The 25380-nt window shown below is 39.0% G+C and overlaps 1 protein-coding gene across 1 annotated transcript; it reads left to right on the top strand.

The window, feature by feature from the left end:
• Nucleotides 1-1279: 1279 nt before the first annotated feature.
• On the top strand, nucleotides 1280-23906 carry GORAB (golgin, RAB6 interacting). Its single transcript, XM_054587791.1, has 5 exons — nucleotides 1280-1403; nucleotides 6673-7024; nucleotides 14319-14420; nucleotides 16518-16658; nucleotides 22803-23906. Exons 1-5 carry the CDS (start codon nucleotides 1343-1345, stop codon nucleotides 23257-23259), a joined length of 1113 nt encoding a protein of 370 aa, XP_054443766.1. The 5' UTR covers nucleotides 1280-1342; the 3' UTR covers nucleotides 23260-23906.
• Nucleotides 23907-25380: the final 1474 nt, after the last annotated feature.

Here is a 25380-nt window from a genome sequence, read left to right as displayed (position 1 = left end):
TACACTCACAGATTTAGTCTAAACTCAAAAAACTGGGTGAATACCTCCGCCAATCCTTTGGGTTGCGTTTTCGCTTTTAAACGCTGGGGGAAATGAGTCCACATTTAAAACGAAGCGCTTGTGCAACACCTAAATTTCAGAAACCGATTTTTTTTTTTTTAAGCTCAAAGGTTGTAAGGGAAATATTCCAAACGTTCTTCCCGTTCTGACCACCTATCTAAACCTGAAACACTTCAACACTTTTCTTAGTGCGGGATTTTCTAGCTACTCCTTTATTTCAATTCGTTTAAAAATACGGACACACTAACCATAAAATGTAAACCCCAAAAAAGTATTTTTTAAAAAATGATAGAAATATGAAAAGTAACGGATCTCTTTTAAATCATCCTGATCGATAACGTGCTTTGACAATGCTCGCATCTTTCCGTCTTCCAAATCTTGCTGAAAATGATAAAACGAGACCGCCGAAAGGTTAAGTGCCCGAGGCAGAACCAGAACAAAGAAACCGGGACTCCGCCGGCCGCAGCCCGCTTAAGGAATGTTTGCCCCTCCCCCAGGGCCGACGCTCTCCATTGCCTTCTCGAACCATAAAAGGCAGATGAGAGACCCTGTTCAACAGGGGATACAGACGTTTTAGGAGAAGGGTTGAGGCTGCACATTAGCAAGAATCGTTCACAAAACACCAAGGAACAAGCCACAATCCACAGAAACCTGGGAGACGGCGGAGAGCCCCTGTAAAACGTGCCTGTTCCCTTCCCACTAATTGTACTGCAGTCCTCTGAAACGTTCCTTCATAATTTAACACCTAAACCTGAACATTCGCTTGAGCGGACCTGCAGGGTACTTTCAGCGCAGTTTGAAAGGAACACGTACAACGCGCCACGGACCACACACCTCAGCACCACCAGGTAGCGGGTTCCGCCCCCGGGCACTGACAGAGGAGCCTGGGGCAGTCCCGTCCGCCCCTCGCGCCCCCGACGCGCAGCCACTTCCTGACTGCCTGTTTCTCTCCACCCTTACCCCACCGCCCTTTCCCCCCTTATCTCTCGAAGCGATTAACCCAACAATCACAGGAGATAGGAGACAGAGCAGAGTCAGCTCAGGGGGAAGGAATGTCTGCGTGGCCAAGGTTTCTTTAGGCAGTTTGTCCGGCACTGCTGTGGGCAGCCTCAGAGGGACCGGGACCCTGCTGCAGGGAAGAGGGGGCCTTGGGTCCGAAGCTCGACGCGCTGATTGGCTGATCGGCTGCTGCCGGGGAAGAACCCGGATGTGCCTGGGTAGTCGCGTTGGCATTCGGGGCTCTGAGGTTTGGGCGTTCTCGGGGTAGTGGCAGCCCGGGCGGATGGCGCAGGGTTGGGCTGGCTTCTCTGAGGAGGAGCTGAGGCGAATGAAGCAGACTAAAGGTAACAGCACGTGCCTGCGGAGACTGAATTCTTGGGTCTCCTGGGGAAGGGGCGGGGCTGCAGCCTTTGAGGGGAAGGGGGCGGGGAAGAGGGAAAGGTGTTCGTGCTGCGGGATGGAGCTGTAAATGGGGAGACAGGGTTGAGGGGCTCCAGAGGTGTACGCACTTGGAGCGCTGTTGGGAGGGACGGTCCCAGGGCACTCGGATCTGCTCTCAGAAAAGAGAGTTCAGGACTCCATTGCAGGGTTCGACTGTTTCCTGGGAAGGGTTTGGGACCTGGGACCGGAGGTGAGCCTGTAACCTGGCCGTCTCCTATCGGAGGATGGCGGCGTACATCCAGGGTTGGAAGGTTGAGGTCGGGGTGCAGGAAGGAGGAGGGGCACACACCACATTAAAATTGTGATGAATTTATGGCAGCAGACGATGACTGGGAAAAGGGGAGCACAAGGGTCCTCATGCAAAACGTCGGTGCTTTGCATAATACACCTGGAGTCTTGCGTTCACTTCTGGTTGCCAGATGATTTTGGCAGCTCATTGTAACCCTCGAGAGTCAGCAAACCAAAGGGGTCTTTGAGACGTTAGATATGAAATAAGTATATGTATATACACTACTTTGGTATAATCCAAAATTTTGTGCTTCCCTCTCTAGCTTTATAGAGTAATCATTGAAAGGACTTGTAGTATTTCGTTATCTCTTAATGAAGGAATCAAGGTTGTTGATACTTGGTGAGAAACTCTTGGTGATATAAACTAGGCTGTGTTGGTTACAATTTCACAAAATTCTGTTTGGTGATCCCGGTACTGCACACAGCTTCTGTGAGTTTATGCTACTCTTGGTACAAACTTGTACACTGTACTTTCAGAGAAAATTAAATAAACCCTGCCATGCCTTGTATTAGGGTTTGTGAGAAAATTGCATATTGCTCAGGTAGGCCTGTGCATTTTTAACATGGATGTGAGGATAATCGAGGGCTGACAAGGAGTAAATTAGTAACATAAGGCCAGTGTAGATTATATAGATAGAGGAATCTTGACTGGTCCAGAGGCCTTTAAAAACTATATCACTAAAGTTATATAATACAGTGTGTAATTAACTGACTCTATCTTGCTTGATGTTATCAGATTCTCTTGCTCTGTGTTTTCAACATCCATTCACTTACTCGGGTGTACAGAGTACAAGTACCTCTGCTTCTTGTCTGACCTGAAGTTAAAGGTGTCAACTTCTGCATCAGGGATGCTAAGATGAACAAGGCCTCATCCTGCTTTCAAAGAGTTTCTAGTCTCCTAAGGTGACAAACTATAACATGATATGATAGTAGGTGTTCTGCAAGGGCTTGCAACCAAGTGAGCAGAAACCTCACTCTGCTGGGGGTTGGGTGGAGCTTGGGAAGGTATCACAGAGACCATGTCTTAGCAGCGGCGAGCTTGCTGGGGGAAAGAAGACTTCATGTAGAACTCTAAATTAACCAAGTGATCATTGACAGATTATGTAGAAGCACATTTCTAAATACCCCTGCAATTTGGGATAGAGAGGGCATGGGAGGGCTTTAATTAATTTCAAAGCCTATCATTCCACAGCCAGACTCAGAGCATAGACACCAACACACGGGTCTGCAATCACCTTGAGGAAAACACCTTAGCATCTTGGTACACTCATAGCCAAACACAGTGATTGTCGTATGGACCATCTTGCTCTGCCTCCAAATCTTTTCTGTCTTGGAGTTCTCATTTGTAAAACCAGAAGTGTTGGATCCTTACTTTTTAAGGCTACGTCTAGTCTTCTCCAACCATTAAAATATAATTAAATAATCTGTGGAAATGAAGTTGGTTACCAGCAAAAATAAGGATAACAACTCTAGAGAAACCCATATGTGCATTGATGGAGAACACAAATGTTCTCAATGCTCTTTATGATATTGAAAAGCTAGGAATAAACCAAGTGATCATTAACAAGGGGGTAGATAAATAAATTGTGGTACAACCACCCAGTGGCCAACTGTGTAGCTAGTGGGAATATATGAACTATAGCCACATGAATTAACATGTGCAACTTTCATAAAAACAATGTATGAAGATAGCAAGTTGCAGAAGAATATAGTCTGATAACCTTTATGGAAAGTCAAAATCACACAAAGTGCAGGTGTATTTTTTAGGGATATAGGAAATCTATAAAGAAAATATAGGGACTGAAACACAAAATTCAGGGGAAACAAGGAATGGCAGATATGTAAGGAATATCAAAAATAGTGGTAATTATGAATTCAGGTTAAGCCAAGTTAAACCGCAGTAAGAGATAGCCCTAAAATAATTGTTTAAAATAATCAAGATTTATTTTTCACTCCTGCTTTATGGCTAACATGGGTTGGCAGGTGTCTCTGCTCCATGCAGTCACTCTACACAATGCTTTGGTGCTGTCCTGTAGGAGGTCACTGTGGCCGGAGGTGGAGAAGATGAATTAAGCATTGGCAATAAAATACTTCTCTCCAGTAAATGACAGGTGTCACTCCTACTTATATTTCATTTGGCAAAAGCAGGTCATATGACTTTGAAGATAAGATATACAATTATCTTGTGTATTTCATAAAGTGGGCAATGTTCTATTCTTGAACAGCAGTTATATCTACTATAGTCATGTTTTATTTGCTAAATTATATTGTTACTTCTCTATAATACATACAGGTTAGATTGTGTGTATGACATACATATTATTGGATGTATGACTTAATTTCATACTGAAAAACTGGAAATAAAAAAAGCAGTGCATCTACAGTGCTTTATGTTTTCCAGTTGTTGGCAATATATGAAAAATACAAATAAGCCAAAGAAAAATTGAGTAGATATTTCTTAGAAAATGAGATATGAATAGATGCTTATCACCATCAGTAAGCAGAGAATTGCAGATCAAGAGCATAATGAAATCTTACTTCATATCCATTTGATTGACAGAAATTGAAAATTCCTTTATCAGATGTGTTTGTTGCAAATCATTTTCTCCCAGTCTGTGAGTTGTCTTCTTGTTCCTTTGATAAAAGATAAAAGACACGTTATCTTTTGCAGTGTAGAAGTTTTTAATTTTAATGAAGTTCAGCTTACCATTTATCTTCTTCATGAATAGTGTTTTATGGTGTTGTATCTTAAAAGTAATTGCCATACCCAAGGCCATCTAAGTTTTTTCCTATATTATCTTTTAGAAATTTTGTAGTTTCAGGTTTTGCATTGTGGTCTGTGATCTATTTTATGTTAATGCTTGTGAAGGATATAAGGTCTGTGTCTGGAATTTTTTTTTTTTTTTTTTTTTTTTGCGCATGTGACTGTCTAGTTGTCCCACGACCATTTGTTGAAAAGAATTTGCTCCATTGTATTGCGTTTGCTCTTTTGTCACAGAGAACTTGATAGTATTTATGTGAGCCTGTTGCTGGGCTCTATTCGGTTCCACCAAACTATTTGCCTAGTCTTTAACCAATACCTGCTGTCTCGATTGCTGTAGCTTTATAGTAAGTCTTGGAATCAAATAGTGTCAGTTCTCCAACTTTGCTCTTCAGTTCGTGTTGGCTATTCTGGGTCTTTATTTATTTATTTTGCCTCTTCCTATAAACTTGAGAATCAGTTTATCAGTATCTGCAATATAATTTGCTGGGATTTTTATTGGGATTGCATCATATCTATAGATCAAATTATGATGAACAATTGACAGACTCAAGACAAATTGAGTGTTGACAATATTGAGTCTTCCTACTCATGAACGTGGACTACCTTTTTATTTTTTAGTTTATTTAATTCATCAGTTTTGTAGTTTTCCTCATATAGTTCATGCGCATATTTTGTTAAATATATATCTAAGTATTTTTTGAATACCATGTAGATGGTATTTGTCTTTTTAATTTCAAATTTTACTTAATCATTGCTGGTACATAGAAAATCAATTGACTTTGGTATATTTATCTTGTATTCTGCCACCTTGCTCTATACTGGCTTATTAGTTTCAGGAGTTTTTTGGTCATGTGTTCTGTTTTTAAGTGGCCTGCTTTGTTTATTGTTTGAGAGTTTAAAAATTAGTGTTATAAATCTCATAAGTAGGTTCTGTGAAAATGCAAAATAAAATGGAAGCCGAAGCACAGAATTTGAGAGCCACGACTAATTCAGAAGATGAGTATAACTGGGAGGGAAACAAGCTCAGTGATATTTTCTGATGGTGTGAATAAAGATTAGTAGCCAAGAATACGTTCCTGTTCCCAGATGCAGGAGGCTACTTTGTGTTTCTGGCTAAAGTCAGCAATAATAACATTTTACTTTAGATAGGCAACTATCTTTTAAAAATGTTTTCTTTACCCATCTCATTCCATCTTTATGCCAACTCCATGAGTTAGATAAAGCAGGTAATTTTCAACCAGTTTGACAGATGAGGAAACTGAGGTATAGGATAATTAATTGCCTTGCCCAAGGTTATTGAGCTGGACAAAAGCAACTCTGAAACTGTGACCTGAGCCTTTAACTCTCCTTTGGAGAATTTTAATAATAAGCTTGCACTGCTTTAAAGGTCAATATAAGTATTATTACTTAGCTTATAATGCTTTTTAAAAAAAATTCTCAGAGCTGTTTTATCTTCCCCTATTGCTTTGATCAGGCTGCTATTAAAGCTAGCTTGCACACATTGATTAAAGACTAACTAGTCTTTGGGGAACACAACCTTGGACTGTTCTGGAAGATGAAAGAGAACAATTTAGGGTAAACTAACATTCCTAGAAATAAGAGACTCCATTCAGTTATAGTTTGTGTATAGTATTTTTCTGTGTATCAGATTGCCTTAAGATATGTTAAAATTTAAGAAAGGTGAAGCTCATTTGAAAACTAAGCCACCATTTTATTTCAGGAGGGCAGACACAACCATAAATCAAATTTAAAACTTATCAGAGAAATCCATTTTTCTACCATGCTTGGTCAGATTAGTTGATACTTCTGACAATTATCAAATCAAATTGAAAAAGAAAAAGAAATTTTTCTTTGTATCCTAAGGTCTTCTTCACAGACAAATGGATTTCCTTGAAGATAAATTGAAAGCTAGGGCAGTTTTTGTTAAATATTAACAGTATGATTGAAGAACTATTGAAACTGTACAGGAAGATGGCTGTTTTTCCCTGGGCTTTTAAGATAGAGAAGGGGAAGAAACCTTGTAGAATTAGCAAAATTTAATATCCTTTATTTTCTTAGAGATATTGTAATTATTTGCTATTCACACAAAGGAATTTTCCTTCATTTTCTTTTTGATACAGACCCATTTGAACCACAGCGACGTCCCCCTGTGAAGAAAAGCCGACAGCAGCTTCAGCGGGAAAAAGCCCTTCAAGAGCAAAGCCAAAAACTTGGACTGCAAGAGGGATCAACCGCATTACCTCCAGAGCAGCTGCTTTCGGCACCACACCAGAGAATTAAGAATCAAAAGCCACATTTTTCTCCCCTTGCTGCTCCCAGTCCTCTTACACCCACCTCTCCCATTGGTGATGGAAAATCCCAGGGTATGGAAAGTCAACCACAGGAACTGGGACTGGAGAATTCCCATGACGGTCACAGAAGTGCTGAGGTTCTACCTCCAAATAGCAAATTGGAGAAAAAGAAAGTGGAATTGTTAGTAAGTCTATATATCCATGAGATTTTTTTTTCCATTTTACCTTTTTTCCCCATTGAGCTTTGAAGAAGTGTCGTTTTTAACATTTTCTCTGTTTTATATTCTAACCTAGAAATGTGATAAATTGTCAAAAATATAGCTACCACCTAAATATATTGCAAATCAGTCATCTTTAGGCATTTTATATACTTAATGTCATTTAGTTCCTTGTTTTCACTTTCCAGATAAGTTATATTTTCGGTTTAGAATAGCTATTGTATTCCCAAAGCCAGTATGCAACTAATAAGTAGTTGAGTTGGGACGCATATAAAAGTCTCTCTGAATCCTAAGTCTATGACCTTTACATTCACCAGAAACATTTTTTACGTGTGTAGTAATCCTTCGCAAATTGATGCATTCTTCAGCTTCCAGGCTGCATCTACATTGGCCCAGAAAAGAGGACTTGTGAAGAGACATGTAGGGATGGTCAAAGGAAAGAGTGTAGGAAATTGAGGGTACTAATTAAGTAATTCACTTGCATCGTTAGATTTCTTTTTCTATTTAATTAAATTGTTTGTATTTGAAACCATCTCCAGAATTTAGCCACGTTCTTGTGAAAATTGCCATTCTATGACTTGTAAATTCATATAATCAGATATTTTTTACTATAAGGCTTATGTTTTAATATCTATTTGTTTAGTATCTTATTTGTTTCCTACGAGTTTATTGCTCATGGGGAAGAAAGGATGGTATTTGTTTCTGTTTTCCATTTTCTGAGTCTTTTCAAAAGTGTTTTCTAATCTCAGCTATTTTTTAATCTCTGCTGATCCATATTCTGTACTATGAGTTTAAAGTGTTTCCCACTTACCTGGGGTTTTTTACCAAGAAGTTATTTTGACAGGAGATAGAAAGCTACATGATCATGAGACCAACTCTGAACAAATGCATACATTTAAATGACTAAGTATAGTTTACCAGCAAAGGCCTGAGACAAATGGGAGGTGGGTTTCAGTTGAGCTGGGCAATTTAGATTGAATGTCATGAGGAAAATTATTCTTTTTTTAGGTACTTGGGAAAATTCTCGTAGAAGACAATAATCTCAGGAACTGTTGTTGAAACGAGAAATTCTGAGTCTGTAAGAAGAGGAAAGGAAAGTTGTATTCCAGAGAATGCTCAGAGATGATATCTCACTTCTCTGGAAGAGGGAAAGGACAGGTCAGAGAATAGTGAAGAATTAAGAAAGTGAAGAAGGACTTCCAAGCAGAGGCTCCTTGCCTAGCAAGTTCCTAGTGGTAGTATATCACTAAGCCCTCTAACGGAGGGGCCCTGGTCAAAATAAAGGTAAGAGAAGACCCGGGTGTCTGTGTTGCTGAACATTTGGGAGAGGTGCGGGGTGAGCTGGAGCTGAGGCATCTGGTAAGGAGGTGTGTGCAGAAGTAAAGATGAGAAAAGACCAGTGCGAGCCAGCACTAAGGTAGGGGCTGTAGAATGGAGAGAAAAGGATCATTTTGGACAAGGTTACTAGATCTGGGAAAGAAATTTTTGATATAATGGCTATAAGAAATGACAATAATAGGAACAAATAGCTTTGTCATTACCTTGTTATAATTTGAGTTGACATCAAGGTGATGCATTTTCAGGACATTTTAATACACTTCTTTCAGAATTACACAGATTGGAAAACAATTCATGTTTTCAGATCTTGGAGGTTTTTCTTTAGCCTAGCATTCAATTCTTAGTTCATAGTGTTTCACTCTGTTTAAAGATACTTAAGAGCTGGAAAGAAGCAAGCAAATTGAAAGAAAGTGAATGAAATAAAAACTGACTATTGTTCTAAGGGTGTTACATGGTGGAGACTTTGATTATAGAAAACTGTAGTCAATTCTGGTCAAGATGTGGAGTTAAGTAAATGCTGTGCTCACCTACTCCCAAAACTACATCAGACTTACAGCTTATAGAACAATTACCCTTGAGAACTACTTGAAAATAAGTTGAACAGAATTCCTATAACTAAAGATACAAAGAAAAAGACACAACAGACTGGTGGTGGTAGGGGCAGAGACGCGAAACAGGCAGGTCCCACATTCATAGTGTAGTGATTAAGAATGAGGAGTAATGTCTCGGCCATAGAGGGTTCCCACTGAGGAGTGAGAGGTCTCAGCCCCACACCAGCTCTGCAGCCCAAGGCACCAGTGCTGGAAAGAGGAGTCCCCACAACTTCCGGCTGTGAAAATCAACAGGGATTGCACCCAAGTGAAACGGTGGGCTTCTGGAGTCCGGGCTTTCTTGAGGAGTCTGAACGTGGACTTGCTCACTCACAGACTCACTTGCTCTAGGCTGACAAGAGCAGCAGCTTGAAAAGTGCCAAGACATGTGAGGAAGAAGGAAATTGCCTAGCTTCAGGTGAGGGCTGGAGGGGCGGGGGGCAGCTCTCTCTGGGAACAGAGTACTGGCAGGTGCCACTGTTCCTTCGCAGAGCCTGGTACATACGGGCTCAGGCTATCTATTTTGAACAGTAGACTGTTCACCCCATTCTGGTAAACCCCTGAGACCTCACCTCACTCAACTTAACATGCCTGGCCCATGCTGCTTCAGCAGCTTTCCCACGCTAGCAGCCTGCCTCAGCTCATGCTGTAGGCTTTCTTAAAATCTCAAAGATTCACAAGTCAAATGAGCAGAAGCTGTCTTTTGCATGTCCTGTACCTCCTGCTAAGTGGCCCCAAGCCTGACACAAGCAGTGACTGACCTCAGCTTGCCTTATAGCTGCCTTCAGAAGGTCCCCGGCCTGGCATAAGCTGCAGCCAGTATTGACTTGGAACACACTTGGAATCAAGCAGCCACAAACCCAGCACAAGTGATGACGGGCCTCCGCTCACATCATGGTGTCCCCGAAAGAGTCCCAAGCCTGGCACTAGCACAGTAGCCTCTGTTGGCAGCATAGCCTCTCTAAAGTACCTCCAAGCTAAGCACAACATCAACCAACTGCCGATCACTTTGTACCTTTGATGAGGTGGTCCCAACCTGGGCACAAACAGAGGCTGATCTGGGCCTAATGGAGCTCCTGAGAAGCTTCAGAACCAACACAAACCAGTGACCAGCTTCAGACTACACCACAGCATCACCCAGTCGGCTCCACAGGTGACATACCTGCTGCAGGTTAAACATAAATCGCACCACAGCCCAGCTAGCCCTCGCAGCAAGCAAGCCTGAGTCCATCCTACCCACTGACATGCCAGCAACAATCAAGGCTTAGCCACAGCAGGAGAGCACACACACACACCCATGTAAAGGATGCCTCTGGAGCACCCAGCTCAGCTGAACAGGAAGGCTGCACCAATGGGCCTCACAGGACACCTACTGCATAAGACCACCCTGCCAAGACTGGGAGACAGCAGATCTACCTAATACATAGAAACAAACACAGAGAGCCAGGCAAGTGAGGAGACAAAGAAACATGCCCCAAATGAAGGAATAGAACAAAACCTCAGAAAAAGAATGGAGACAAGCAATCTGCCAGATACAGAGTTCAAAACACTGGTTATAGGATGCTCAGTGAACTTAGGGGAAGAATAGATGACCTCAGTGAGAATCTCAACAAGTAGATAGGAACCATAAAAAAGAGCCAGTCAGAAATGAAGAATACAATAACAAAGAGTACATTAGAGGGATTCAACATCAAATTATATGGAGCAGAGGACTGAATCAACAATCTGGAAGACAAGGTAGCAGAAAACACCCAAGTGGAATAGGAAAAAAGAATTTTTAAAAAAAATGAGGACAGTTTAAGGGACCACTGGGGGGACAACAAGTTTATCAACATTCACATCATAGGGGTGCTAGAAGGAGAAGAGAGAAAGCAAGGGACTAAAAAACTACTCGAAGAAATAATGACAAAACTTTACTAACCTAATGAAGGAAATAGACAAGTCCAGAAAGCACAGAGAGGCCCACAAGAAGACACATCATAATTAAAACGCCAAAAGTTAGAGACAAAGGATCATAAAAGCAAGAGAAAAACAGTTATTTACCAGGGAACTACAAGACTGTAAGGTGATTTCTCAACATAAATGTGGCAGGCCAGAAGGGACTGTCAGGAATATTCAAAGTAATGAAAAGCAAAGACCTACAACAAAGAATGCTCTACAGGTAAAGAATGTCCCGCAAGCCTGTCATTTAGAATCAAAGGAGACGTAAAGAATTTCCCAAGCAAGAAAAAGCTAAAGGAATTCACCACCACTAAACCAGTATTACAAGACATGTCAAAGGACTTCTTTAAGAAGAAAAGAGAAGATCAAAAATATGAATAAGATAGGAAAGAAATAAATTCTCACTAAAAAACAATAGAAGCAGTGGATAAACTGACTGTAAAGCCAGTACAAAGGTTAAAAGGCAAAAGTAGAAAAAGCATGTATAATTACAATTACACATAAATGCAAAAGAAGTAAAAAAAATGACAAAAACAAATAGGGGAGTAGAAATTGTACTGATTTTAGAATGTGTTCTAAGTTTAGCAACCATCAACTTAAACTGCTATAAACATAGTTTGATATATAGGAACCCAAACACAACACTATAGAAAGTCATCAACATAAATGAGAGCAAGAGAATAAGAAAGGAACAGAGAAGAAATGCAGAAGCAATCAGAAGACAAGATGGCAATAACCACATACCTATCAATAATTACTTTAAATGTAAATAGAATAAATGCTCCAATCAAAGGACATAGGGTGGCTGAATGGATAAAATAACAAGACCCATACATGTGCTGCCTACAATAGACTCCAGATTGAACGATATACACAGACTGGAAGTGAAGGGATGGAAAAAGATATTTTACACACATGAAAATGATGAAAAACTGGAGTAATAATAATTATATCAGACAAAGTAGACTTTAAAACCAGGGCTGTAATAAGAGACAAAGAAAGGCATCTCATAATGTAAAGGGATGGATTCAACAAGGGGACATAATTTTTGTAAATATTTCTATTCACCCAACATAGGAGAACCTAAGTATATAAAGCAAATGATGGATGTTAAGGGAGAGGTCAGCAATAATACAGTAATAGTAGAGGACTTTAACACACCATTGATATCAAGGATATATCATCCAGGCAGAATATTAACAAGGCAACAGTGGCCTTAAATGACATCCGATGAGATGGATTTCATTGATGTTTTTAGGATATTTGATCCAAAAGCAACAGAATGTACATTCTTTTCAAGTGCACATGGAATATTTTCCAAGATAGACCACACACTGGGCCACAAAACAAGTCAATACATTTAAGATTGAAATCATACCCAGCATCTTCTCTCATCGCAATGATACGGAACTAGAAATTAGTTACAAGAATAAAAATGGAAAAACACATGAAGGCTAAATAACATGCTATTAAAGAAGCAAGAATATACATGGAAAGAAGATAGCCTTCAATAAGTGATATTAGGAAAACTGGACAAATACACATAAAGAATGAAACTCGATCATTTTCCTATGTCATATACAAGAATAAACGCAAAATGGATTAAAGACTTCAATGTAAGACCCAAAACCAGAAAACTAGAAGAGAACAGCCAGTAAATTCTTTGACTTTGTTCTTACTAATATTTTTGGATATGTCTCCTTGGCAAGGAAAACAAAAGATAAAAAATAAACAAATGAGACTACATCAAACAAAAGGTTTTTGCACAGCAAAGGAAACCATCAAAATAAAAAGCCAACCTACTGAATAGGAGAAACTATTTGCCAATGGTAGATCCAATAAGGGATTAAGATCCAAAATATATAAGTAACTCATACAACTTAATATTTTAAAAAATCAGATTATAAAATGGGCAGAGGATCTGAGTAGACATTTCTCCAAAGAGGACATGCAGATGGCCGATAGACATATGAAAAGGTGCTCAACATCACTAAAAATCAGGGAAATGCAAATTAAGGTCAGTGAAATATCATCTCATACCCATTAGAATGGCAATTATCAGTAAGACAAGAAATAACAGTATTGGCAAGGATGTGGAGAAAAGTAAACCCTTGTGCACTATTGGTGGGATTGTAAATTGGCTCATCCACTATGGAAAATAGTATGGAGATATCTCAGACATATAAAAATAGAACTACCATATGACCCAGCATTCCATTTCTGAGTATCCAAAGAAATCTAAAACTCATATGAAAAGGCATGTGCACACCTATGTTCATTGCAGCATTATTTATAGTAGCCAAGATATGGAAGCAAGCAAGTGTCCATCGATAGAATGGAAATATTGCTCATCCATTTGCAACAATATAGATAGACCTAGAAGGTACGCCAACTGGAATAAGTCAGACAGAAAAACAGATAATCATGTGATTTTACTTATATGTGGAATCTCAAAAACAAATGAACAAACAGAAATAAACTCATAGATAAGAGAACAAATGGATGGTTGACAGATGGGATGAGGTTTGAGGGAATGGGTGAAAAAGATGAAGGGATTAAGAAGTACAAATTGGTGGTTATAAAAATAGTCCCAGGGATGTAAAGTACAACATAGGGGATATAGTCAATAACATTGTAATAACTATATGATGTCAGATGGGTACTAGGTTTATCAGGGTGATAACTTTGTAAGTTATATAAATGTCTACTGCTATATACCTGAATTAATACAATATTGTATGCCAACTGTAATTGAAAAAATTTTGTTAACAATTAATAAATGCATATTCAATCTGGAGAAAAATAAAAAATTTCTAGGCATACAAAGAAGCAGGAAATTGTGATACATAACCAGGAAGAAAGTCATCAAAAGAAACAGACGCGCAAATGATGGGAATTATCAGGCAAAGAATATTTAAACAGCTATTATAAATATGTTCCATGTGCCCAAGAACGGAGAATATAAAGTGATTTAATGATTAAATCATTAAAATGATTTTCAAAAGAACTTTGAAAGATATAACATGACATTAGCTACAGACCTATTTATTTTACTTGCCATTTTGCATATAATACATAATTAACTTACACAAGTTTCTTTGTATTTCTGAAAAACACCACACTACTCTGACTTCCAGTTTGTGGGTTCCTAGGTTATATACATATAATGGATTTCAAAGGGCCAATTTATGTAAGCCTTCTTTACTTTAAATCGTAGTCTTTGTTTCTATTAGAACAAAATAATGAGCTGCAGATGGGTTCCTTTTAAGAGGACTTTAAAAAATATATACATAATCTGGCTGATTAAATTTTATATGTGGGGGACTGAGACTGGTAAGGTGTGGGGTGAGGTTTCAGAAATTCATTTTTATACTTTTTTGCTCCCTAGGCAAGAAAAGTCTCGTTGGGAAGTCCTCCAACAAGAACAACGGCTAATGGAAGAGAAAAATAAACGTAAGAAAGCTCTTTTGGCTAAAGCTATTGCGGAAAGGTGAGGCACCTGAACCAGGAGGGGTTGTTTGCGATCTGCAGTCAGCTCTGTCATGTTTTATATTTTTATTTTTCCATGTCTATTCTATTAGAATGACACTCTTGACAACCATTATTTTTTAGGCTAACGCAACAAATTATGCTTTATAAATTATACTGACATTCTGGTGTTGATTTAGTCAGGAGGACTTTTTAACCATAGATCGTAACAAATTTATTGACACAGGTACAATTAAAACTTAAGGCTCGACATCAGTGTTTTCAATTTTAACCATCTACTCTCATAAGGGAGCAATAAAAAAGTATCAATACGGTATAAGTAAATTAACAACAAATGCAGGTTTTCATTTTGATATGAAGGGGCCTTTGTCACCTAACATGTAGAAGAGTAAGATTGTTCCACATAAGTGACTTAATACTCCCATAAATCTTGTTTCCTAAGGACATTTTTCTTAAATAATTTACCTGCCCTCACTGATAGAAGAGCACATGATATAATTTAACCTTTCGTTGATGACTCGGGTCACTGGTGGGCACTGTCCCATACTGTGCAGTTTTGCTCTCACCTCCCAGTGGCAGTGTGTCCGAGACCCCTTTTCCTTCACTGTGTTGTGCTAGCCTTGAACAGCAATATTCCTGTTTGAACCTCTCTCCCACCCCTCACCCACTCCTCCCGTGGGGGCCTTGGGCCACCAAGCTTAGTCAATAAAGCAGCGATTGGCAACAGCGGGAACTAAATGCAAGCAAGTATTCAGCGGCATTTTCTTTTTAGATCTCCAGAAAAGTCTGGCAAAACAGTTGCTGAGTGCAGCTGGCATAGTGTCAGGGAGGGAAGGAGCGGTGATGCAGAGCGAGGCAGGTGGGGACAAGGGTGATGCAGAACTCAATCTGCCAAAGAGCTAGAGAATGTATTTGAAAAGGACTTTTTTCTCCTGCTGGTTTACCTTGATCTTTCACAAAGCTTAGGAAATAATGCTACCTACTGCTGAATTTATGTTTCAAAGGAAAAAAAAAAATGAGTATTAAAAAGTGATTATTGGCAAGCATTTTAGTAGTCTTCAATTTGGAGGAGATTCTAGAGGCTTTTATTGGGGATTTGACAAAAAAAATTTACAGGCTTAGCATGTTTTCTTCTGTACATGCTTTTGATTTCAGATAGAAAGCACTGATATAAGCTGATTAAATCATTAATAAATGGACAGTGAAGTATGTTGCTTGTAATAAAAGGATAATACTATTAACTTTTATAGGTGGAAAACAAGGATAAGTGCATCAGTAGAGTATCAGGAGAATGTAAGTTGCAATGTAGTGGTTTTATGTGGGAGCTTTATTCTCCTGTGAGAATGTGTGTGAAATTTTGAAATGAGTGAAATCATGATTAAAGGTTGGCCTTTGTCTTTGTTTATTCTACTTTTAAGTGCGTAATGTACTTGGGAGTGATGAGGGGACTGAGAGATGGTGAGGCTGGGTGTGCTCTTAAACAAGAGAAAAAAGCGCTTGATTTCGAGCTCCAGGAAGAAAAATTTTGAAGACTTGTGGTTTTGCCTAAATGACAGAAATCAAAGGAATAAAAGTTTGGGGAAATGAGTCCTACGAAAGCTAAAACCAAATAGATTTTTTATACATAAAGAAATGGTGTTTGATTCAGGCCTCTGTTTTTGGCACCCACTACATATCAGACAAAGGAGAATGGGCTTAGTGAGAAGAATTTAAGACTAGAAAGATTGGAAAGTTGTGTTCAGTGACGTTTAATGTAAAGAAAATAGAGATATATTCTTTTAGAGCTTATGCTTGTCCTTAGGGAATGAATATAGACCCATGAGTGAACTATTTATCAATATATTTTTAAATCTTTTCCCGCCGTGTATGAAAATTATATATAATAATAGAAAGTTTGAAATAAAAGAAGTGCAAATGCAGTCTTAGAGATATACCAAAATGTTATCAGCATTTGATTTCAATTTTCTTGTTTTTTCTAATTTTTAAAAAGTATATATTCATACTGTATGTACAGTAGCTTGCTTTTTTCACTTACATTGTATATGAATACATGGTTTTAAAATGTTTTTATTTTCCACTCATGTTCCTACTCTTCTAGATCTAAAAGAACTCAGGCAGAGACCCTGAAACTGAAGCGGATCCAGAAGGAGTTGCAGGCTTTGGATGACATGGTATCAGCGGACATCGGAATCCTCAGGAACCGGATTGACCAGGCCAGTCTGGACTATTCCAATGCGCGGTGAGTTGGGGAAATTGGATTCTGAACAAGCAGTTCAATTTAATTAATGTTTATTGCAAGCTGGGCCAGCATCTTTCATGTATATCATCATTTACACCTCATAACACCCACATCAGGTGCTGTCGTTGTTCTTGTTACAGAAGTGGTGTCGAGTGTGTCTCCTCTTGATGCCTTCCTTCACTTTGCCCCACCTGTTAACCTTGTTCGTGTTCCTGTTAGAGTATCTCTTGCATTATTTAATTACATTTGAGTCTTCCCTGCTAAAGCATCTGGTATTCCATGTTTGGGACTCTTTAAATACCTGAAAGACTTGCCCCCAAACTGTAATTCTAACACCAAGTCTGTGCTCTTTCTGTTAAGAAATTTTGATTGTCTGAGATGCTCCTTAGGGATTAGCCTAGTTCTCATTTCAGTTGTCATTAAAGAAATATCTAGTTTATTTTTTAAAAGTCTATGAGTATTTTAAAGAAAATATCACTCTGTCTTGAAAGCTTTAAGTATTTTCTTTTCAATTATAGTCTGTGTAAAATAGTTCACTATCACGTGTTTCTTTGGTTTCAACCATGGCATTTTTTAAGAGAAAAAATCATCATGGAGTAGTTTTTAAATGAACTAACACATGTAAAGAATTACATGAACTTTGCAAGCAGATAAAAAGGCAAAAAATTAAGTCCAATTTTCAGGGTTTTCAGTCCTTTCAACATTGCTTTAATCATCCTGGTTTGTCTTTTTTCACAAGGGAATGCTGTGTTAATGACTCAGTTTTGCATCTTTCTCTGTAACACTAGAAATCAATCAGAATGCCTCATTAGTCCAGGGTAAACCACAGCATCAGAATGTTTATATAACAATTTAATAAAGCGGAAATGCTTGATTGTGGTTTTTAATTCACTGTTTATTGTTTAAGAAAGAGGTTTGTGGTGTCCTTGTGATTTTTGTAATTGTTGCTTGACCATATGCTGTTAGACTTAATGGGTTGCCTAAATTAATGCCATCAGTAGCTGATAACTAGAGGTTCCAGATTTCTACTAATAAGGTCATTAAGGAGGTGACCGAGATTTTATTAAGATTAAACTAAGCCTAGATGTTTAGCACATTTTATTCTCTGTAAGTTAAGGTTGCCAGAGGAACTTTTTTTTTTTTTTCCGCTGTTGTAGCCCTATATATGAATAATTCATATTACTCTGGATACCTCAACAGAAAAATCATCTGATTGTATTTTAATTCATCTTGGAGGAGGCTGGAGAAGGATGCCTTTGTACATTAAGCAGTTATATTTTAAAAATTTCATAGTTTTAGCCTTCAGAGAACCACAGAGAAGGTGGAATTACTGGCTAAAGGAGAAGACATCCCATAATATAGAAATACTTGTAATGAAATTTTAGTAAATTTTTACATAATAAAAAATTTTACATGGTAAATGTTTTACATCTCAAGCTAAAAATGACAATTTCTCATGGTACTGATACGGACATTGCTGTATGTGAACATCCTTATTGCATGTGTGAGGCTATTTTTAAAAATCTCAGACACACTTGTGATTAGAACCAGCGTTGCATCTTGTTCATGCATAAGATTAAATTTTCTAAATTTATGTCTGTGGTTATTGAGAAATTATAGATTGGTGATACAACATTACGGTCTAGATTTCTTCTAATCCCCAGGGTAGTCCATTTCTGTGGGAGATTTCCTTGACTTTTTTTTTCCCCCCAATATAATTGCACAGGCCTGGGACAGAGCTGTGTCCACAGGAGGTTCTGGATTCCCTGGAAACTGGCTTCTGTAGACCAGTGTCAGGGCAGACGGCCCTGAGGAGACGGGCTTTCGGAGCAAGCCAGCCCGAGAGCCGCAGCAGCAGCCGCCGCCGCCGCCGCCGCCGCCGCCGCTGGCAGCGACGATGACAGTGCTGCATATGCTGTGCAGACCAGCTTGTAAAACTCAGAGCGGCTGCATGTAGAACATTTCTTTAACCCTCCATATACCGGGAAAAACAATTATCACTACTTGCCATCTATGTTTAATAGACACTCCCCCCCGACATGTGCACATGCACGTATATGTATGTGCATAAATATTCTAAGTCATTTTATGAGCAATCCCTTTTATTCTTACTTCTTACAGAAGTAAGAATAAAAGGGATTGTGGGAAAAACTTTATGGAAAATTGTAATGAGGACGTAAGCATTGCAGAGCAGCTTTGATTCAAGTACTGTTTGACTCCAAAACTTATAAAAAGCCGAAAGAATGTGGCAATACAGGATGGTCCAGATACTCATAAAATATTGAGTGATTGAGTTCTTCCTATTGAAGTTACTAACTGAAAATAAAGTTTTCTTTTTATCCTCTCTTCACTTATTGATTCTTAAGTTTGAGAAAATTCATCACGGATGTTTTTCTGAAGACTCCTATGCTGTGCTTTCTCTCACATGATCAGTTTCACTATCTAGAATCCGGACAGGGTGTGTCTGCATTTGTGTTGGTTTCCTAGGGCTGCTATAACAAATTACTATGAACCGGGGTCGTAAAACAACAGAAATTTACCCTTCCGTTTTCCTGGAAGCAATAGTCTGAAGTCAAGGGTCACTATCCCTTCAGAGACTCTAGGTTCTCGGGATGAGGAAGTGAATTATCTTTGGGGGGCCATTTGTAAGCCTACCACAACATTTATCTTTTGATTTATCTAATAACTGCAAAATGTTTTCATCTGTCAATTTTGTCTACTTTGCCATTAGGGCAGAAAAAACAATTAATTTTCAACTGTGTTCAGTGAAAGCTGAGAACAGATTAAAATATGGGGTTTCCAGTCTTTTATACTTTCTTGAAAGGTGATGTAATACTTTGGACAACACAGTAGGGAAATTAAATGATGATGATTTATTTCATTATATCATCATCCTTTTAGGTCATTTCCTCATTCTCTTTTTTCTTATTATTTTAATTGTTTTGCATAAATGGGAATAATTGGTGAGTAACAAGGAACTACTTCCTAGGGTGATGAAATGGCAAAATGTTTCAAGATATATGAAAAATATTATTGCAGTGATCTGATAATGTACCTTAGATTAGTAAAAGAATACAGTAGACTTGTGTAGTAATTGCAAAATATGATTAGTTTTCATCTTTTTTTAATGTAAGTAAATTTTCTCTTTCTTACTGGAAGACTCATAAGAAAGGACAGAAATAATCATGACCTGTCGATTCTTAAAAATCGTTGTGATTGCTCATAAAAGGAGCTGAAAAACTGAAAGTGGATCCATGGAACCTAATGGCATGCCGCAGGTTAATGATTGAGGTTTTGGGTTTTTCTTTTTTTAATTTCAAGCAAACCAAAACCAAGACAATTTCTAGACTCCTTTAAATAACATTCATTAAATTATTCAATGTCCCTTTAAAATAACAAAATAATTCTTTAACTACATTTCAGTTCAATTTCTCTTACTGTGTTATATATAATGCGCTTATTATTCTGTTCCAAGTGTGTCATCGCATTGATTTGGTGCATCCACCTGATCCCCAGGCCCATAGTGCAGTTTGTGAAACTAATCAATATTTTAAACATAAATCACTCTGTACAAGAATATATATGCATGTTTCTAGCCAGAAGGACTTAAATAAATAAACAAAATCAGAATCTTCAGTGATTTATCCAGGATGAAAGATCAATGGAAACCTAGGGACCTATTTGCAAATCTTAATTTCAATTCAGCATTCATGAGCCCAGTCAGTAAATCTTTTCTACCTGACTTTGGCTGAGGGAGACCACAGACTCACAGAGAAGGGGAGTGGGGGTAGGGGGGAAGGAGCAAGGTATTCATGTACCTATAGAGGGTGTTGTCAGAGCTCTTAAGCCTGATGCCAGAACATGCACAAATAGGATGTGTTATACAGTATGGAAATAAGGGGTCCAGCTATCCAACAGAGCTCCTTTAGGACAATTCTTTTAACCTAGGAGGTAATGGGAAAACAGCTAGTTTTCTCATTCTTATACTTACTAGATGACAGTAAAAAAAAGGAAATATGATAAATGAATGCTATGTAAGTAAGAGTTTTCAAATATAAACACCAGATGCTTACATTTTGCATAATCGTAATTTTAGATTCGTGTTTGGCGATATGCTTACGGTGCTTTTTGACTCTGGTGCTCTGGAGGGGAAGTTCTGTCTCTTGAGCACCTCCTGGCACTGGGCTGGACACTTGCCCTCGTTAAACTATTTAATCCCTAATGCTCCTACAAAGGACTGTCATCATCACCATTTTACAGTAAATGAAAACTCATTTGAAGAAACTACCTGGGGTCACTATACTGGCGTTTCAGTCATTGCGTGCCTAGGCTCCAGTGCCTTCCACAGGAACCTGGCTGCGTTTTCTCTCATGCTGACCCAGGGCATCTCTGATTAGAGCAGAGATAAACTACCAACTCCAGGGAACACTGAATCTGGAGGCTACACTAGGTTCAGGGGGCGGCCTGGCACGATGAGCTCTGTGAAGAACAGAGGCCCAGCCAGCCCAGCCCAGGTGAAAAGCGGGCTCCCTGGGGGCTGCAGGAGGCGGCCTTACAGGCACACCGGCGGCAGCGGGGGCTGCCTCTGCCGCCCTCAGACCGCACAGTTTCTGCAGAGCGTTGCGGCTTTCCTGCCGTGCTCAGAGCCCAATGTGGCCACCAGCTGTGGCTCTGCATCAAACCCACCGCCCCCCCCCCATCAGTGTTCCGATCGCCAGATTCCAGAGGCCACTGTCCCTATCCCTCTCCACCGAAATTTTTTTCCTTCCCTAGTCCATTAATCAAGAGATTTCTCAGCAACAAACCCAATTAAAAATGAGCAGAGGAACTGAATAGACACTTTTCCAAAGAAGACATACAGATGGCCAACAGATATATGAAAAGATGCTCAACATCACCAGTTACAAGGGAAATACAAGTCAAAACCACAATGAGATACCACCTCACACCTGTTAAAACGGCTCTTATCAATAAGACAAGCAATAACAGGTGTTGGAGAAGATGTGAAGAAAAGGGAACCCTTGCGCACTGCTGGTGGGAACATAAATTGGTGCAGCCACTGTGGGAACCTCCACTCTGGAGATTCCTCAGAAAATTAATAGAGCTACCTTATGACCCCAGTGCCCCCCAAATTTTTGAGAACACTTAGTGGTAAAGCTATATGTACCCCTATAATCATTGCAGCTTTATTCACGTGGTCAAGACGTGAAAACAACTTAAGTTGGATGATTAGATAAAGCAGATATGGTACATATACATATATAATGAAATATTACCCAGTCATAAAAAAGATAAAATATTACCATTTGCAACAACGTGAATGGGTCTTGAACATACGCTAAGTAAAATAAGTCAGACAGAAAGGACAAGAAGCATATTATTTCACTCTATGTGGGATATAAAGCAAAAAGCAACCAACAAACAAGAGAGACAAAAAAACTCAGATATAGACAGAATGCCTTTTACCAGGGGGGGAAAAAGGTAAAGAAAGGTAGAAGGGGTAAAGGGGGTCAAATATATGGGGGGACAGAAGGAGACTAGACTTCCAGGGGGAGCGAAGGATAGAGTGCACAGCTGTATTATATAATATCATTAGCCAGTGTTACCCCAATAAATTTAAATAATAGAGATACGGATTTTCCTACTTTCTCAATCTCTTCTTGTTTTACAGCTCATAAATTTAACTAGATGTGTGCTGGAGCTAGCTTGCACTGGCTCATGAGAGCAGGTTTTGTGCATCTTTTTGCCGTTGTGCATTCAGTCACATCGATAGCTTGAAACTGGCCATGGTGGTAGTATTGACACTACAGAAATCAACGAGCACCGCAAATCAGGGCTCCCCGACTCCAGAGCTAGCATACCACTGTTTCAACCCTCTTAGCCTGCTTCCGTTCAGGCACCGCCTTGGAAAGCGGAAATGAGTGCAGCAGAATGTTGTTGTATAAGGGGAGTCCAAGGCGGGATGCGGTGGAAGTTTCAGCGCAACAGCCTAGTTCATCTAGTGTGTAGACAAGAGCTCATAAAGACTTACTGTCCATATCTTCCTTATATGTTGTTTCTAAATTCTGGAGTTTAATTACTGCTTCTCCGCCGTCCTTTCTGCAATGGAGAACTAATGGACCCTCTTTGTGCCTGTTCCTCCAGGAAGCGGTTTGACAGAGTGGAAGCAGAGTATGTTACGGCCAAGCTCGACCTGCAGCGCAAGACTGACATCAAAGAGCAGCTCACCGAGCACCTTTGTACGATCATACAGCAGAACGAGCTCCGCAAGGCCAAGAAGCTGGAGGAATTGTTGCAGCAGCTGGACGTCCAGGCTGATGAGGAGCCTTTGGAGCTTGACATGGAGGCGGAGAGACTGCTGCACGGACAAGAGGCAGAAGCAGGGAAACAGAAGGTCCATGGGGAGGGGCCATTTCAGCCTCCGGGCGAGAGTGTGCCTGGAGGGTCTGCTCAGAACACAAAGCATCAGGCACCAGCCGCTTCCCCAAAGGTAGACGGACAGTGTGAGAACTCCAAGAGCACCCCCCTTCACACGCCAGAAGACCCAAGTCAGGGAGCGGAAACAACCATCCACGACGGCTCAGCTGCTCCAAGCACGTGAAATGCCGGGGCCCGTCGCTCTCAGCCCCCGTAGTAGCCGGTAAACTCTCTGTTGTGGGTTATTCCGTAACCTCTGGTAAACGCCCCTTTAAAACAATATTAATGACTGATTCCATGATTACTTTTATAACAACATGTTTGGCCATTCTAAAGTCTCGAATGATGGCAATTTTATCTACAGGGGCATCGTTCACTTAATGTTGATCCTTTTGCCTTAGTGCACACTTATTTTGGGTGAAAACAAGTGACTTAAAAGGGTAGAAGAAAAACTACATGGCTATGAGTGTTTTCAGACCAAGTAAATACAGAAAAGTGAAATGAAAAATGGTAACACATCACCAAACTAACTGAACTTCTGGGAGAAGCGCTGAGACTGAGAACCCTATTTCCTCATGAGAACCCCATGTGCTCAGTGAAGAAACACAAAAGTTAAATGTGGAAAAGAGAACAAGAAACAAATAACAAAAGTAGCATTTGGATTTTACTAGATTATTATCTCTTTGGATCTTACTAGAATTGCAAAATACAACTTCAAAATTACCAGACAACTTAAGCCAACATTACTTTTGTATTCAATTTGCCTTTTAAGTGGCTTTAGTTTACAACCTGAGTTTTGATTAGTTGATACACACAAACTTGTACATATAAATATGCCATATATAATTTTACTATTAATATATTGTCTGTTCTTTAATCAGCACATTGATTAGATTAGGCAATGAAAACATTCCTACGGGGAAGCTGAAAATAATATAGAAAATCTTGCTACATTTTATTATGAAAAAAATTAACACATTTTCTTTCTAATGTTTCCTGTAAATACCTATTTTTATATGTTGGATATAAATTATCCTGTCATAAAGCATTTAAATTGTTAAAATGATGATTTTCTTATTACTTTAATAGTTTAATTATCATCACTAATACTTGACCACTACATTGTGCTATATGTGAATGTGTAAATAAGTATTGTAATTTTATCACAAATTCTGTGAATATAATATTCAATTCTGATTCATCAGAAATTTCAAACAATAAAGTCATGCATTTCGACTCTGAAAAAGAAGAAATAAAAGAGGATAAAGACAAATATAATATTGTATCCATAGTAATTTCTGAAAAAGAACTTTTAAATAAGTTTGAGGATATTATTTTCTAGTAATGTGGATGAGCTCTGTATTTTTATATTATGTAACTTGGAATTATAGCTTTCCATTACTGACTTCTATAAACAGAGGCATTTATATAGGTAGTTGTGTTTTTATTTATGAATGACATACCTAAAAACTGAAAGCTTCATGGTCCAATACACCCCTATTTTTCTAAGGAATAAACAAGTCTGATGCATTTATAACGTTGTCTCTCATTTACCTTGCAAAAAAAAATTTCACAGCTTAGTGTGTATTTTTTTTCAAAAGTATATATTCTTAAGCAGTGTGTGGCAGTAATGCATGCTGAATCTCCACGTGGCAGATACAATCATCTACTTTTGTATGAACCTCTGTTAGGGAAAATTCATCACTAAATGAGGTTCTATAATGGCCAAATACAGATAGATACAGTCTAATAGTGTAAGTACTTCAAGAAGTTACCCTATAAGGTATATGGAGAAATGAGAACCAGGACATACGTGGCATGGATGGAACCTCACAGATCATCTGATTTAATTATCATATTTTCCAGATGAGGAATATGAGCCAGAGATATCACTTATGTCACGTTGGCCAACTGGCTCATTTTAAACCTAAAGGGATAATAAAGTTGTACTTCTAAACTTTTTTTTTTTTTAAGCAAATCTCAGCTACTTTTTTTCCCTTCCCCGTCTTTCCACCATTGTCCTCCCCCCTCCCCTCTGGTCACTCTCAGTCTGCTCCATGTTTCCTTGCCTGTGGTTCTGTTTTGTTCGTTAGTTTATTTTGTTCATTAGATTCCTCATAGGTGAGATCATATGATGGTAGTCTTTCACCGACTGGCTTATTTCACTTAGCATAATACTCTCCAGTTCCATCCATGCTGTCACAAAGGGTAGGAGTTCTTTCTTTCTGCTGCGTAGTATTCCATTGTGTAAATGTTCCACAGTCTTTTGATCCGCTCAGTTACTGATGGGCACTTAGGCCGTTTC

The sequence above is a fragment of the Pteronotus mesoamericanus genome, unplaced genomic scaffold (genome assembly GCF_021234165.1).
Source record: "Pteronotus mesoamericanus isolate MK-2021 breed Mesoamerican mustached bat unplaced genomic scaffold, CSHL_Meso_final scaffold_1186, whole genome shotgun sequence".
Taxonomy (NCBI): Eukaryota; Metazoa; Chordata; class Mammalia; order Chiroptera; family Mormoopidae; genus Pteronotus; species Pteronotus mesoamericanus.
The sequence above is the reverse complement of the archived record's forward strand: the minus strand, read 5'-3'. Positions and strand labels throughout refer to the sequence as shown.